Source organism: Oncorhynchus masou, chromosome 12 (genome assembly GCF_036934945.1).
Source record: "Oncorhynchus masou masou isolate Uvic2021 chromosome 12, UVic_Omas_1.1, whole genome shotgun sequence".
Classification (NCBI taxonomy): Eukaryota; Metazoa; Chordata; class Actinopteri; order Salmoniformes; family Salmonidae; genus Oncorhynchus; species Oncorhynchus masou.
In genome coordinates, this window is record NC_088223.1 from 13,073,280 (window position 1) to 13,088,069 (window position 14,790).

General features: G+C 46.0%; 1 protein-coding gene across 5 annotated transcripts in view; it reads left to right on the forward strand.

Moving 5' to 3' along the window:
- LOC135549576 (phosphoprotein associated with glycosphingolipid-enriched microdomains 1-like) overlaps positions 1 to 14,790 on the forward strand; it is a 111,843-nt gene that overhangs the window by 71,632 nt on the left and 25,421 nt on the right. For 2 of the 5 annotated variants that reach the window (XM_064979661.1, XM_064979660.1), the window contains 3 exons: positions 7,463 to 7,512; positions 12,104 to 12,336; positions 13,257 to 13,308. In XM_064979661.1, the coding sequence (XP_064835733.1) occupies positions 12,170 to 12,336; positions 13,257 to 13,308 (219 nt within the window). In that variant the 5' untranslated portion in view covers positions 7,463 to 7,512; positions 12,104 to 12,169. The other 3 variants (XM_064979662.1, XM_064979663.1, XM_064979665.1) reach the window with 3 other exon arrangements.

Sequence of the window (14,790 nt, forward strand, 5' to 3'; positions counted from 1 at the left end):
ATGACACACTGCCTGAGAGAGAAGGACACGCTGACTATGAGAGGACACACTGACTAAGAGAGAAAGACACGCTGACTGAGAGAGAAGAACACGCTGACTGACAGAAAATGACACGCTGACTGAGAGAGAAGGACACGCTGACTGAGAGAGAATGACACGCTGACTGACAGAGAATGACACGCTGACTGAGAGAGAAGGACACACTGACTGAGAGAGAATGACACGCTGACTAAGAGAGAAGGACACGCTGACTAAGAGAGAATGACACGCTGACTGAGAGAGAATGACACGTTGACTAACAGAGAAGGACACGCTGACTGACAGAGAAGGACACGCTAACTAACAGAGAAGGACACACTGACTGAGAGAGAAGGACACGCTGACTGAGAGAGAAGGACACGCTGACTGACAGAAAATGACACGCAGACTAACAGAGAAGGACATGCTGATTAACAAAGAATGACACGCTGACTGAGAGAGAAGGACACACTGACTAAGAGAGAAGGACACGCTGACTAAGAGAGGACACACTGACTAACAGAGAATGACACGCTGACTGAGAGAGAAGGACACACTGACTGAGAGAGAATGACACGCTGACTGAGACAGAAGGACACGCTGACTGAGAGAGAATGACACGCTGACTGACAGAGAATGACACGCTGACTAAGAGAGGAGGACACACTGACTAAGAGAGAAGGACACGCTGACTGACAGAGGACATGCTGACTAAGACAGAAGGACACGCTGACTAAGAGAGAAGGACATGCTGACTGAGAGAGAATGACACACTGACTAAGAGAGAAGGAAACGCTGACTAAGAGAGAAGGACACGCTGACTAAGAAAGAAGGACACGCTGACTAAGAGAGAAGGACACGCTGACTAAGAGAGAATGACACGCTGACTAAGAGAGGAGGACACGCTGACTAAGAGAGAAGGACACGCTGACTAAGAGAGAAGGACACACTGACTAAGAGAGAAGGACACGCTGACTAAGAGAGAAGGACACGCTGACTGAGAGAGAAGGACACGCTGACTAACAGAGAATGACACGCTGACTAAGAGAGGACACGCTGACTAAGAGAGAAGGACACGCTGACTAAGAGAGAAAGACACGCTAACTAAGAGAGAATGACACGCTGACTAAGAGAGAATGACACGCTGACTAAGAGAGAATGACACGCTGACTAAGAGAGAAGGACACGCTGACTAAGAGAGAAGGACACGCTAACTGAGAGAGAAGGACACGCTGACTGAGAGAGAAGGACACGCTGACTAACAGAGATGGACACGCTGACTAACAGAGAATGACACACTGCCTGACAGAGAATGACATGCTGACAGAGAGAAGGACACACTGACTAACAGAGAATGACACACTGACTGAGAGAGAAGGACACGTTGACTAACAGAGAAGGACACACTGACTGAAAGAGAAGGACACACTGACTGAGAGAGAAGGACACACTGACTGAGAGAGAATGACATGCTGACTGAGAGAGAAGGACACGCTGACTGAGAGAGAATGACACGCTGACTGAGAGAGAATGACACGCTGACTGAGAGAGAAGGACACGTTGACTAACAGAGAAGGACACACTGACTGAGAGAGAAGGACACACTGACTGAGAGAGAATGACACGCTGACTGAGAGAGAATGACACGCTGACTGAGAGAGAATGACACGCTGACTGAGAGAGAATGACACGCTGACTGAGAGAGAATGACACGCTGACTGAGAGAGAAGGACATGCTGACTGACAGAGAATGACACGCTGACTGAGAGAGAAGGACACGCTGACTGAGAGAGAAGGACACGCTGACTGAGAGAGAAGGACACGTTGACTAACAGAGAAGGACACACTGACTGAGAGAGAAGGACACACTGACTGAGAGAGAATGACACGCTGACTGAGAGAGAATGACACGCTGACTGAGAGAGAATGACACGCTGACTGAGAGAGAAGGACATGCTGACTGACAGAGAATGACACGCTGACTGAGAGAGAAGGGCACGCTGACTGAGAGAGAAGGACATGCTGACTGAGAGAGAATGACACGCTGACTGAGAGAGAAGGACACACTGACTAAGAGAGAAGGACACACTGACTGAGAGAAAAGGACACGCTGACTAAGAGAGAAGGACACGCTGACTAAGAGAGAATGACACGCTGACTAAGATAGGAGGACACGCTGACTAAGAGAGAAGGACACGCTGACTAAGAGAGTAGGACGCGCTGACTAAGAGAGAAGGACACGCTGACTAACAGAGAATGACACGCTGACTAAGAGAGAAGGACACGCTGACTAAGAGAGAAGGACACGCTGACTAACAGAGATGGACACGCTGACTAACAGAAAATGACACACTGCCTGACAGAGAATGACATGCTGACAGAGAGAGAATGACATGCTGACGAAGAGAGAAGGACACGCTGACAGAGAGAGAAGGACACGCTGACTGAGAGAGAAGAACACGCTGACTGAGAGAGAAGGACACGCTGACTAAGAGAGAAGGACATGCTGACTGAGAGAGAATGACACGCTGACTAAGAGAGGACACACTGACTAGGAGAGAAGGACACGCTGACTAAGAGAGAAGGACACACTGACTAAGAGAGAAGGACACACTGACTAAGAGAGAAGGACACACTGACTAGGAGAGAAGGACATGATGACTGAGAGAGAATGACACACTGACTAAGAGAGAAGGACACGCTGACTGAGAGAAAATGACACACTGACTGAGAGAGAAGGACACACTGACTAAGAGAGAAAGCACGCTGACTGACAGAGAAGGACACGCTAACTAACAGAGAAGGACACACTGACTGAGAGAGAAGGACACGCTGACTGAGAGAGAAGGACACACTGACTGACAGAAAATGACACGCAGACTAACAGAGAAGGACATGCTGATTAACAAAGAATGACACGCTGACTGAGAGAGAAGGACACACTGACTAAGAGAGAAGGACACGCTGACTAAGAGAGGACACACTGACTAACAGAGAATGACACACTGCCTGAGAGAGAAGGACACGCTGACTATGAGAGGACACACTGACTAAGAGAGAAAGACACGCTGACTGAGAGAGAAGAACACGCTGACTGACAGAAAATGACACGCTGACTGAGAGAGAAGGACGCGCTGACTGAGAGAGAATGACACGCTGACTGACAGAGAATGACACGCTGACTGAGAGAGAAGGACACACTGACTGAGAGAGAATGACACGCTGACTAAGAGAGAAGGACACGCTGACTGAGAGAGAATGACACGCTGACTGACAGAGAATGACACGCTGACTGAGAGAGAAGGACACACTGACTGAGAGAGAATGACACGCTGACTGAGACAGAAGGACACGCTGACTGAGAGAGAATGACACGCTGACTGACAGAGAATGACACGCTGACTGAGAGAGAAGGACACACTGACTGAGAGAGAAGGACACGCTGACTGAGACAGAAGGACACACTGACTGAGAGAGAATGACACGCTGACTGACAGAGAATGACACGCTGACTAAGAGAGGAGGACACACTGACTAAGAGAGAAGGACACGCTGACTGACAGAGAAGGACACGCTAACTAACAGAGAAGGACACACTGACTGAGAGAGAAGGACACGCTGACTGAGAGAGAAGGACACGCTGACTGACAGAAAATGACACGCAGACTAACAGAGAAGGACATGCTGATTAACAAAGAATGACACGCTGACTGAGAGAGAAGGACACACTGACTAAGAGAGAAGGACACGCTGACTAAGAGAGGACACACTGACTAACAGAGAATGACACACTGCCTGAGAGAAAAGGACACGCTGACTATGAGAGGACACACTGACTAAGAGAGAAAGACACGCTGACTGAGAGAGAAGAACACGCTGACTGACAGAAAATGACACGCTGACTGAGAGAGAAGGACACGCTGACTGAGAGAGAATGACACGCTGACTGACAGAGAATGACACGCTGACTGAGAGAGAAGGACACACTGACTGGGAGAGAATGACACGCTGACTAAGAGAGAAGGACACGCTGACTAAGAGAGAATGACACGCTGACTGAGAGAGAATGACACGCTGACTGACAGAGAATGACACGCTGACTGAGAGAGAAGGACACACTGACTGAGAGAGAATGACACGCTGACTGAGACAGAAGGACACGCTGACTGAGAGAGGAGGACACACTGACTAAGAGAGAAGGACACGCTCACTGACAGAGAAGGACATGCTGACTAAGACAGAAGGACACGCTGACTAAGAGAGAAGGACATGCTGACTGAGAGAGAATGACACACTGACTAAGAGAGAAGGAAACGCTGACTAAGAGAGAAGGACACGCTGACTAAGAGAGAAGGACACGCTGACTGAGAGAGAAGGACACGCTGACTAACAGAGAATGACACGCTGACTAAGAGAGGACACGCTGACTAAGAGAGAAGGACACACTGACTAAGAGAGAAAGACACGCTAACTAAGAGAGAATGACACGCTGACTAAGAGAGAATGACACGCTGACTAAGAGAGAATGACACGCTGACTAAGAGAGAAGGACACGCTGACTAAGAGAGAAGGACACGCTAACTGAGAGAGAAGGACACGCTGACTGAGAGAGAAGGACACGCTGACTAACAGAGATGGACACGCTGACTAACAGAGAATGACACACTGCCTGACAGAGAATGACATGCTGACAGAGAGAAGGACACACTGACTAACAGAGAATGACACACTGACTGAGAGAGAAGGACACGTTGACTAACAGAGAAGGACACACTGACTGAAAGAGAAGGACACACTGACTGAGAGAGAAGGACACACTGACTGAGAGAGAATGACACGCTGACTAAGAGAGAAGGACACGCTGACTGAGAGAGAATGACACGCTGACTGAGAGAGAATGACACGCTGACTGAGAGAGAAGGACACGTTGACTAACAGAGAAGGACACACTGACTGAGAGAGAAGGACACACTGACTGAGAGAGAATGACACGCTGACTGAGAGAGAATGACACGCTGACTGAGAGAGAATGACACGCTGACTGAGAGAGAAGGACATGCTGACTGACAGAGAATGACACGCTGACTGAGAGAGAAGGACACGCTGACTGAGAGAGAAGGACACGCTGACTGAGAGAGAATGACACGCAGACTGAGAGAGAAGGACACACTGACTAAGAGAGAAGGACACACTGACTGAGAGAGAAGGACACGCTAACTAAGAGAGGAGGACACGCTGACTAAGAGAGAAGGACACGCTGACTAAGAGAGTAGGACGCGCTGACTAAGAGAGAAGGACACGCTGACTAAGAGAGAAGGACACGCTGACTAACAGAGATGGACACGCTGACTAACAGAGAATGACACACTGCCTGACAGAGAATGACATGCTGACAGAGAGAGAATGACATGCTGACTAAGAGAGAAGGACACGCTGACTAAGAGAGAAGGACACGCTGACTAAGAGAGAATGACACGCTGACTAAGAGAGAATGACACGCTGACTGAGAGAGAAGGACACGCTGACTGAGAGAGAAGGACACGCTGACTAACAGAGAAGGACACGCTGACTAACAGAGAAGGACACGCTGACTGAGAGAGAATGACATGCTGACTAAGAGAGAAGGACACGCTGACTAAGAGAGAAGGACACGCTGACTAACAGAGAATGACACGCTGACTGAGAGAGAAGGACACGCTGACTGAGAGAGAAGGACACGCTGACTAACAGAGAAGGACACGCTGACTAACAGAGAAGGACACGCTGACTGAGAGAGAAGGACACGCTGACTGACAGAGAAGGACACGCTGACTGAGAGAGAATGACACGCTGACTGAGAGAGAAGGACACGCTGACTGAGAGAGAAGGACACGCTGACTAACAGAGAAGGACACGCTGACTGAGAGAGAATGACATGCTGACTAAGAGAGAAGGACACGCTGACTAAGAGAGAAGGACACGCTGACTAACAGAGAATGACACGCTGACTAAGAGAGAATGACACGCTGACTGAGAGAGAAGGACACGCTGACTGAGAGAGAAGGACACGCTGACTAACAGAGAAGGACACGCTGACTAACAGAGAATGACACGCTGCCTGACAGAGAATGACATGCTGACAGAGAGAAGGACACACTGACTAACAGAGAATGACACACTGACTGAGAGAGAAGGACACGTTGACTAACAGAGAAGGACACACTGACTAAGAGATAAAGACACGCTGACTGAGAGAGAAGAACACGCTGACTGACAGAGAATGACACGCTGACTGAGAGAGAAGGACACGCTGACTGAGAGAGAAGAACACGCTGACTGAGAGAGAATGACACGCTGACTGAGAGAGAATGACATGCTGACTGACAGAGAATGACACGCTGACTGAGAGAGAAGAACACGCTGACTGAGAGAGAATGACACGCTGACTGAGAGAGAATGACACGCTGACTGAGAGAGAAGGACACGCTGACTACGAGAGAAGGACACGCTGACTGAGAGAGAATGACACGCTGACTAAGAGAGGAGGACACGCTGACTAAGAGAGAAGGACACGCTGACTGACAGAGAAGGACATGCTGACTAAGAGAGAAGGACACGCTGACTGACAGAAAATGACACGCAGACTAACAGAGAAGGACACGCTGACTGAGAGAGAAGGACACGGTGACTGAGAGAGAAGGACACGCTGACTGACAGAGAAGGACATGCTGACTAAGAGAGAAGGACCCGCTGACTGAGAAAGAAGGACACGCTGACTGACAGAGAAGGACACGCTGACTAAGAGAGAAGGACACGCTGACTAAGAGAGAAGGACACGCTGACTAAGAGAGAATGACATCTCTGACAGGGTACAGTAACAGGGTACAGTAACAGCCCTGACAGGGTACAGTAACATCTCTGACAGGGTACAGTAACAGTCCTGACAGGGTACAGTAACACATCTGACAGGGTACAGTAACACATCTGACAGGGTACAGTAACACATCTGACAGGGTACAGTAACAGTCCTGACAGGGTACAGTAACACATCTGACAGGGTACAGTAACACATCTGACAGGGTACAGTAACACATCTGACAGGGTACAGTAACAGCTCTGACAGGGTACAGTAACAGCTCTGACAGGGTACAGTAACAGCTCTGACAGGGTACAGTAACAGCTCTGGCAGTTAAAGTTCACGGTTATGTGATGTGCCTCTCCAGTTGGTGTCCTCTGCTCTGTCTGATGAGATTAGGGACAGACAGATCACATCTCAGGACATGATACATGGAACACAATGGGATGATGTCACCCAGTCATTATCATCTTAGTTACTGTACACATTGCTGTGTGCCATCCGTGCTTGTCTATATACCCCACCCTGCTGTACGTTCTGCAGTACTCTACTCTACACCACCACGCTACTTCCCACAGTTAGTAACTCCTCTCTCTCTCCTCTCTGCAGGCAAGGACGAGCTACTGAATAACCACAGCCTGAGTCAACAAGGTATCAAGGTAAGGTTCTGTTCACCGTCTGCTTGAACTGTAACTCACAGGACAGATTCTCACTCTGGGACTGAGGGTCAAATAGAGTGGTGTGTAAATAGAGTAGAGTGTGTAAATAGAGTGGTGTGTAAATAGAGAGTGGGGTAAGTAAATAGAGTGGAGTGTGTAAATAGAGTGGAGTGTGTAAATAGAGTGGAGTGTGTAAATAGAGTAGAGTGTGTAAATAGAGTAGAGTGTGTAAATAGAGTAGAGTGTGTAAATAGAGTGGTGTGTAAATAGAGTGGGGTATGTAAATAGAGTGGAGTGTGTAAATAGAGTGGAGTGTGTAAATAGAGTGGTGTATAAATAGAGAGTGGGGTATGTAAATAGAGCGGAGTGTGTAAATAGAGTGGAGTGTGTAAATAGAGTGGAGTGTGTAAATAGAGTGGAGTGTGTAAATAGAGTGGAGTGTGTAAATAGAGTAGTGTGTGTAAATAGAGTGGAGTGTGTAAATAGAGTGGTGTGTAAATAGAGAGTGGGGTAAGTAAATAGAGTGGAGTGTGTAAATAGAGTGGAGTGTGTAAATAGAGTGGAGTGTGTAAATAGAGTAGAGTGTGTAAATAGAGTAGAGTGTGTAAATAGAGTGGAGTGTGTAAATAGAGTGGAGTGTGTAAATAGAGTGGAGTGTGTAAATAGAGTGGTGTGTAAATAGAGAGTGGGGTATGTAAATAGAGTGGAGTGTGTAAATAGAGTGGAGTGTGTAAATGGGTGGAGTGTGTAAATGGGTGGAGTGTGTAAATGGGTGGAGTGTGTAAATAGAGTGGAGTGTGTAAATAGAGTGGAGTGTGTAAATAGAGTAGAGTGTGTAAATGGGTGGAGTGTGTAAATAGAGTAGAGTGTGTAAATAGAGTGGAGTGTGTAAATAGAGTGGAGTGTGTAAATGGGTGGAGTGTGTAAATAGAGAGTGGGGTATGTAAATAAAGTGGAGTGTGTAAATGGGTGGAGTGTGTAAATAGAGAGTGGGGTATGTAAATAGAGTGGAGTGTGTAAATAGAGTGGAGTGTGTAAATAGAGTGGAGTGTGTAAATAGAGTAGAGTGTGTAAATAGAGTGGAGTGTGTAAATAGGGTGGAGTGTGTAAATAGAGTAGAGTGTGTAAATAGAGTGGAGTGTGTAAATAGAGTGGAGTGTGTAAATGGGTGGAGTGTGTAAATAGAGAGTGGGGTATGTAAATAAAGTGGAGTGTGTAAATGGGTGGAGTGTGTAAATAGAGAGTGGGGTATGTAAATAGAGTGGAGTGTGTAAATAGAGTGGAGTGTGTAAATAGAGTGGAGTGTGTAAATGGGTGGAGTGTGTAAATGGGTGGAGTGTGTAAACAGCTTATGTATTGTATGTTTGTTTCCGTTGGTCCTTGGTATGCATCACCTCCCAACACGTGTCATTAGTTCACACCACTGAGCTGATGATGTTGACAGAAGCTTGGGTGGTTTTCACTCTGCTACTGGGTGTACTTTCACACTGTGTGTGTGTGTGTTGTTTCTGTTACACAATGCTGGTCTGAACATACTGTAGTTCTCGCAGCTCCCACGCTCTACAACTACATTTGCATAGGATCAGAGCAGAGTGCCACCCAAGTCATACTGTTCTCTCTGCTACCGCACAGCAAGCAGTACTGATGCACCAAGTCTGAAACCAACAGGACCCTGAATAGCTTCTACCCCCAAGCCATAAGACTGATAAATTACATTTACATTACATTTAAGTCATTTAGCAGACGCTCTTATCCAGAGCGACTTACAAATTGGTGAATTCACCTTCTGACATCCAGTGGAATAAATAATTAACCAATTAGCTACCTGGACTTATTATCTATCCTGTTGCCTAGTCACTCTATCCCAACCTATATGAACAAATCTACCTCAATGACCTCGTTACCCCTGCACATTGACTCAGTACTGGTACCCCTGCATATCGACTCGGTACTGGTACCCCTGCATATCGACTCGGTACTGGTACCCCTGCATAACGACTCAGTACTGGTACCCCTGCATGTCGACTCGGTACTGGTACCCCTGCACATTGACTCAGTACTGGTACCTCTGCATATCGACTTGCTACTGGTACCCCTGCATATCGACTCGGTACTGGTACCCCTGCACATTGACTCAGTACTGGTACCCCTGCATATCGACTCAGTACTGGTACCCCTGCATGTCGACTCGGTACTGGTACCCCTGCACATTGACTCAGTACTGGTACCCCAGCATATCGACTCGGTACTGGTACCCCTGCATAACGACTCAGTACTGGTACCCCTGCATGTCGACTCAGTACTGGTACCCAGCATATTGACTCGGTACTGGTACCCAGCATATTGACTCGGTACTGGTACCCAGCATATTGACTCGGTACTGGTACCCAGCATATTGACTCGGTACTGGTACCAGCATATTGACTCTGTACTGGTACCCAGCATATTGACTCGGTACTGGTACCCAGCATATTGACTCGGTACTGGTACCCAGCATATTGACTCGGTACTGGTACCCAGCATATTGACTCGGTACTGGTACCCAGCATATTGACTCGGTACTGGTACCTCTGCGTAACGACTCGGTACTGGTACCCATTATATTGACTCGGTACTGGTACCCAGCATATTGACTCGGTACTGGTACCAGCATATTGACTCGGTACTGGTACCCAGCATATTGACTCGGTACTGGTACCCAGCATATTGACTCGGTACTGGTACCCAGCATATTGACTCGGTACTGGTACCCAGCATATTGACTCGGTACTGGTACCCCTGCGTGACGACTCGGTACTGGTACCCAGCATATTGACTCGGTACTGGTACCCAGCATATTGACTCGGTACTGGTACCCAGCATATTGACTCGGTACTGGTACCCAGCATATTGACTCTGTACTGGTACCCAGCATATTGACTCGGTACTGGTACCCCTGCGTGACGACTCGGTACTGGTACCCCTGCGTAACGACTCGGTACTGGTACCCAGCATATTGACTCGGTACTGGTACCCAGCATATTGACTCGGTACTGGTACCCAGCATATTGACTCGGTACTGGTACCCAGCATATTGACTCGGTACTGGTACCTCGTGTATATCTCCAAGTTATCGTTACTCATTGTGTTATTATTCTTTGTGTTATTATTTTTCTATAATTTCTCTTGTTTTCTGTCTGTGTTGTTAGGAAGGGCCTGTCATTAAGCATTTCACTATTAGTCTACACCTGTTGTCAATGAAGCATGTGACAAATAACAAATAATGATTTGATATGTTTGGCTCTGTCTCAGTGACAAAATAAGCCCATACATTGTCCGATGTCCTCTTCCTACCTGTTCTGTTACATCTCAGTTGTCCTCTTCCTACCTGTTCTGTTACATCTCAGTTGTCCTCTTCCTACCTGTTCTGTCACTGCTGTCTGATTGACTGATTGAAAAGGGAAGGTTAGTTAGACTGCAATCAGACTAGTAGTAGTGCCAGTACTGAACTACCCTGTCTTTATCCTGTCTCTGAGGCCCTTATTCCTTTTATTCTCTCTCTCTCTGTCCCTCATTGTCTTTCTCTTTCTTTCTCTCGCTGTCACTCACTCACTCACTCACTCACTCACTCACTCACACACACACACACGCTTGCGCGCGCGCTGATATGCACACATACACACACACAGAGAGAGAGAGAAAGGGAGAGAGAGAGAGGGACGCAGTGCCCAGTCCTCAGCAACACTTTGGGCTGCCAGCCATCTGATTGCAATCTGCCCATTCAGTTTGTGGAGGTTGGGCACACCCTCTCTTGACCAAAAATAACTCAGGATAGAAGCATAATTGAATTCAGCCTAACCCTCTTGGACAGCTTTCAGGCATGTATAGCTTACGTGGGGAGGTTACTTATTACATGCGCTGGACGCATGTTCTGTAGTATTCTCTGAGTGGTTAGACTGCAGCAGATCTGGAGCATATAGACAGAATATGACCCTGAATGTCTGCATTGCAGTCTGTGTCTGCACTGGCCTGCCCCCTTGTGGCTCATTTAAAACACTGCACAACATTGCATTTGTATTGCATGAAATCTAGGCAGATCTGTATTGGCATAAGAGTAACATATTTCAGTAATATCATTAATATCCACTGTAATGATATATGAGATTGTCTTCCATTGGGTCAGAGGATGAGTTGATGATTTGGAAAGTGGCAACATCATTCATTGTATTCTACTACCGTATATCTTTTTAGAATAGACTTGTCTAGTCCTGGCAGGACACTGCATAATACTGTCTGTCTGTCTGTCTGTCTGTCTGTCTGTCTGTCTGTCTGTCTGTCTGTCTGTCTGTCTGTCTGTCTGTCTGTCTGTCTGTCTGTCTGTCTGTCTGTCTCTGACTCTGTCTCTGACTCTGTCTCTGTCTCTGACTCTGTCTCTGTCTCTGTCTCTGTCTCTCTCTCTCTCTGTCTCTGTCTCTGTCTCTGTCTCTCTCTGTCTCTCTCTGTCTCTGTCTCTCTCTGTCTCTGTCTCTCTCTGTCTCTGTCTCTCTCTGTCTCTCTCTGTCTCTGTCTCTCTCTCTTTCTTATATATTTATATATATATATATATATATAGTTACCATCCTAGGGTGTCTGTGTGATGCCCCCTACTAGCGGGTCCCCTCCCAGTGTGTGATGCATCATGGCTCCAGTGCTGAGTGCCTTGTGGGAACTGGGGGTCGTGGGGTCAGGGGACACCACGGCGACGCCCTTAAGCAATGTGCAGCTGGTCCTAGTGGGCACCCTGATGACCATCTCTGTCTTCTTGCTGCTCTCAATGCTACTGCTGCTGTGTGCAGGCTGCCAGGGGTGAGTGGGACACACACACACACAGACACACACACACACACACACACACATTCAATAAAATGTCAGATGAAAACATAAGTAATGTTACTGTCATTGTACTGTCATTGTAATTGTGTTATATTTATACTGTACTGTTGATTTACTTCTAACATATGTATTTATTTATTTTATTTATCACATTCTAACTTTGGTACCGATAGATAGACCAGCACAATTGTGCGTCTGTATAATAGACTACATTTTTACATTATTACAGTCTGTATAATAGACTACATTATTACAGTCTGTAAAATAGACTACAAATGTACAGTCTGTATAATAGACTACATTATTACAGTCTATAAAATAGACTACATTATTACAGTCTATAAAATAGACTACATTATTACAGTCTGCATAATAGACTACATTATTACAGTCTGTATAATAGGCTACATTATTACAGTCTGCATAATAGACTACATTATTACAGTCTGTATAATAGACTACATTATTACAGTCTGCATAATAGACTACATTATTACAGTCTGTATAATAGACTACATTATTACAGTATGTATAATAGACTACATTATTACAGTCTGCATAATAGACTGTATTATTAGTCTGTATAATAGACTACATTATTACAGTCTGTAAAATAGACTGTATTATTAGTCTGTATAATAGACTACATTATTACATTATTACAGTCTGTATAATAGACTACACTATTACAGTCTGTATAATAGACTACACTATTACAGTCTGTAAAATAGACTGTATTATTAGTCTGTATAATAGACTACATTATTACAGTCTGTATAATAGACTACATTGTTAAAGTTTGTAAATGCTTCAGCCCAGAGTCAATACATCAACTCAAAAGGCAGACAAAGTTTTAATCAACATCTCCCTGCTTCATCCTTCTTCTTCTCCAGGCCAAAGAAATCAAATTGCCGCCCAGTGGCCCACGAGAACCTCATGAATGGAGTGAGTCTGACTGACCTAAACAGATCTGCCACTTCCTTCACTTAAAACAGCCTTACTTAGTCTGCTGTGTCTGTCCCTGAAAATAACTCTACTGGCAGACGCTCCTCTCAACACTTCAGTGAGACTGGTGAAAACTTTAGTCAATAAAAACAAGGAACAGAAACTGTCAGAGACAACTTGTCTAACGAGCAGAAGGATTGGTCTCTGACTTAGAATCCTGCAGAGGAGAGAATAGCTGTGAGCTGTGAGTTGAAGATGCAGCCCTTAGTGCAGAACGGGATGGAGGGAGTCTATTGGATGGATGACCCAGGTCAAGAGTTCAGAGGTCAGCATTATCCAGGAAGGAATGGACAGAAGGGAGACATGTATTCCAGAGGGGGGAAGGAGTATTAGTATAATGTGATGAATGCAGCCAAAATATTTACTCCCTCTATCGCACGCACACACACACACACACACACACACACACACACACACACACACACACACACACACACACACACACACACACACACACACACACACACACGCACACACACACACACGCACGCATGCACACACACGCACTTACGCACACACGCACACACACACACACTTACGCGCACACACACACACACACGCACGCACGCACACACACTTATGCGCACATGCACACGCGCACGCACACACACACACGCACTTACGCACACACGCACGCACACGCACGCACACACACACACACACACACACACACACACACACACACACACACACACACACATTAGCCCCTGTGTGGGAGAGTTCTCATGATGTGATCATGGAGCGTATCTAGTTGTAAATGAGGCTTGGGATCTCTGCCAGCTCTGTGATTGACAGGTCTCAGCGGCACACACACACACACACACACAAAGACACACACACACACACATAAAGACACACATACATACACACACACACACACACACACAGATAAAGACACACGTACATACACACTGTGTGCGCTGGTCTGGAATCAGTACCAGGTACGTATCATTGCGCTGATACTGTTGAAAAAATGTTTCTTAAACGGAAGCAAACTGAATGAAACGGGCGAGAGACCTACCTGCATTTGTCCAGTAGAAACCCTTGGTTTAGTTGCAAACCATTTTGAAACTGTTTGGATTTTACACCCCAGATGTGAAGAATGTGTTCCACTTCGGTCTGCAGTATCTTCATATAAACTGAAATGTTCTCAGAGAAGAATCAGTATTTTCAGAACCACAATATTTTATAGTTTATACTTTTATAGTTTATACTAGTTTATACTTTATTTAGTTTATAGTTTATGTTTATTTAGTTTATAGTTTATTTCGTTTATAGTTTATGTTTATTTCAATGGGATTCTGAATGTATATTGTGATTTATCGCACTATCCCCAGCCATTCCATGATAATGAAGACCATAATGAGCATTAGCTATGGTAAAGACTAAATTACACTCACAAGTTGTGTTTAAGTGAGATGA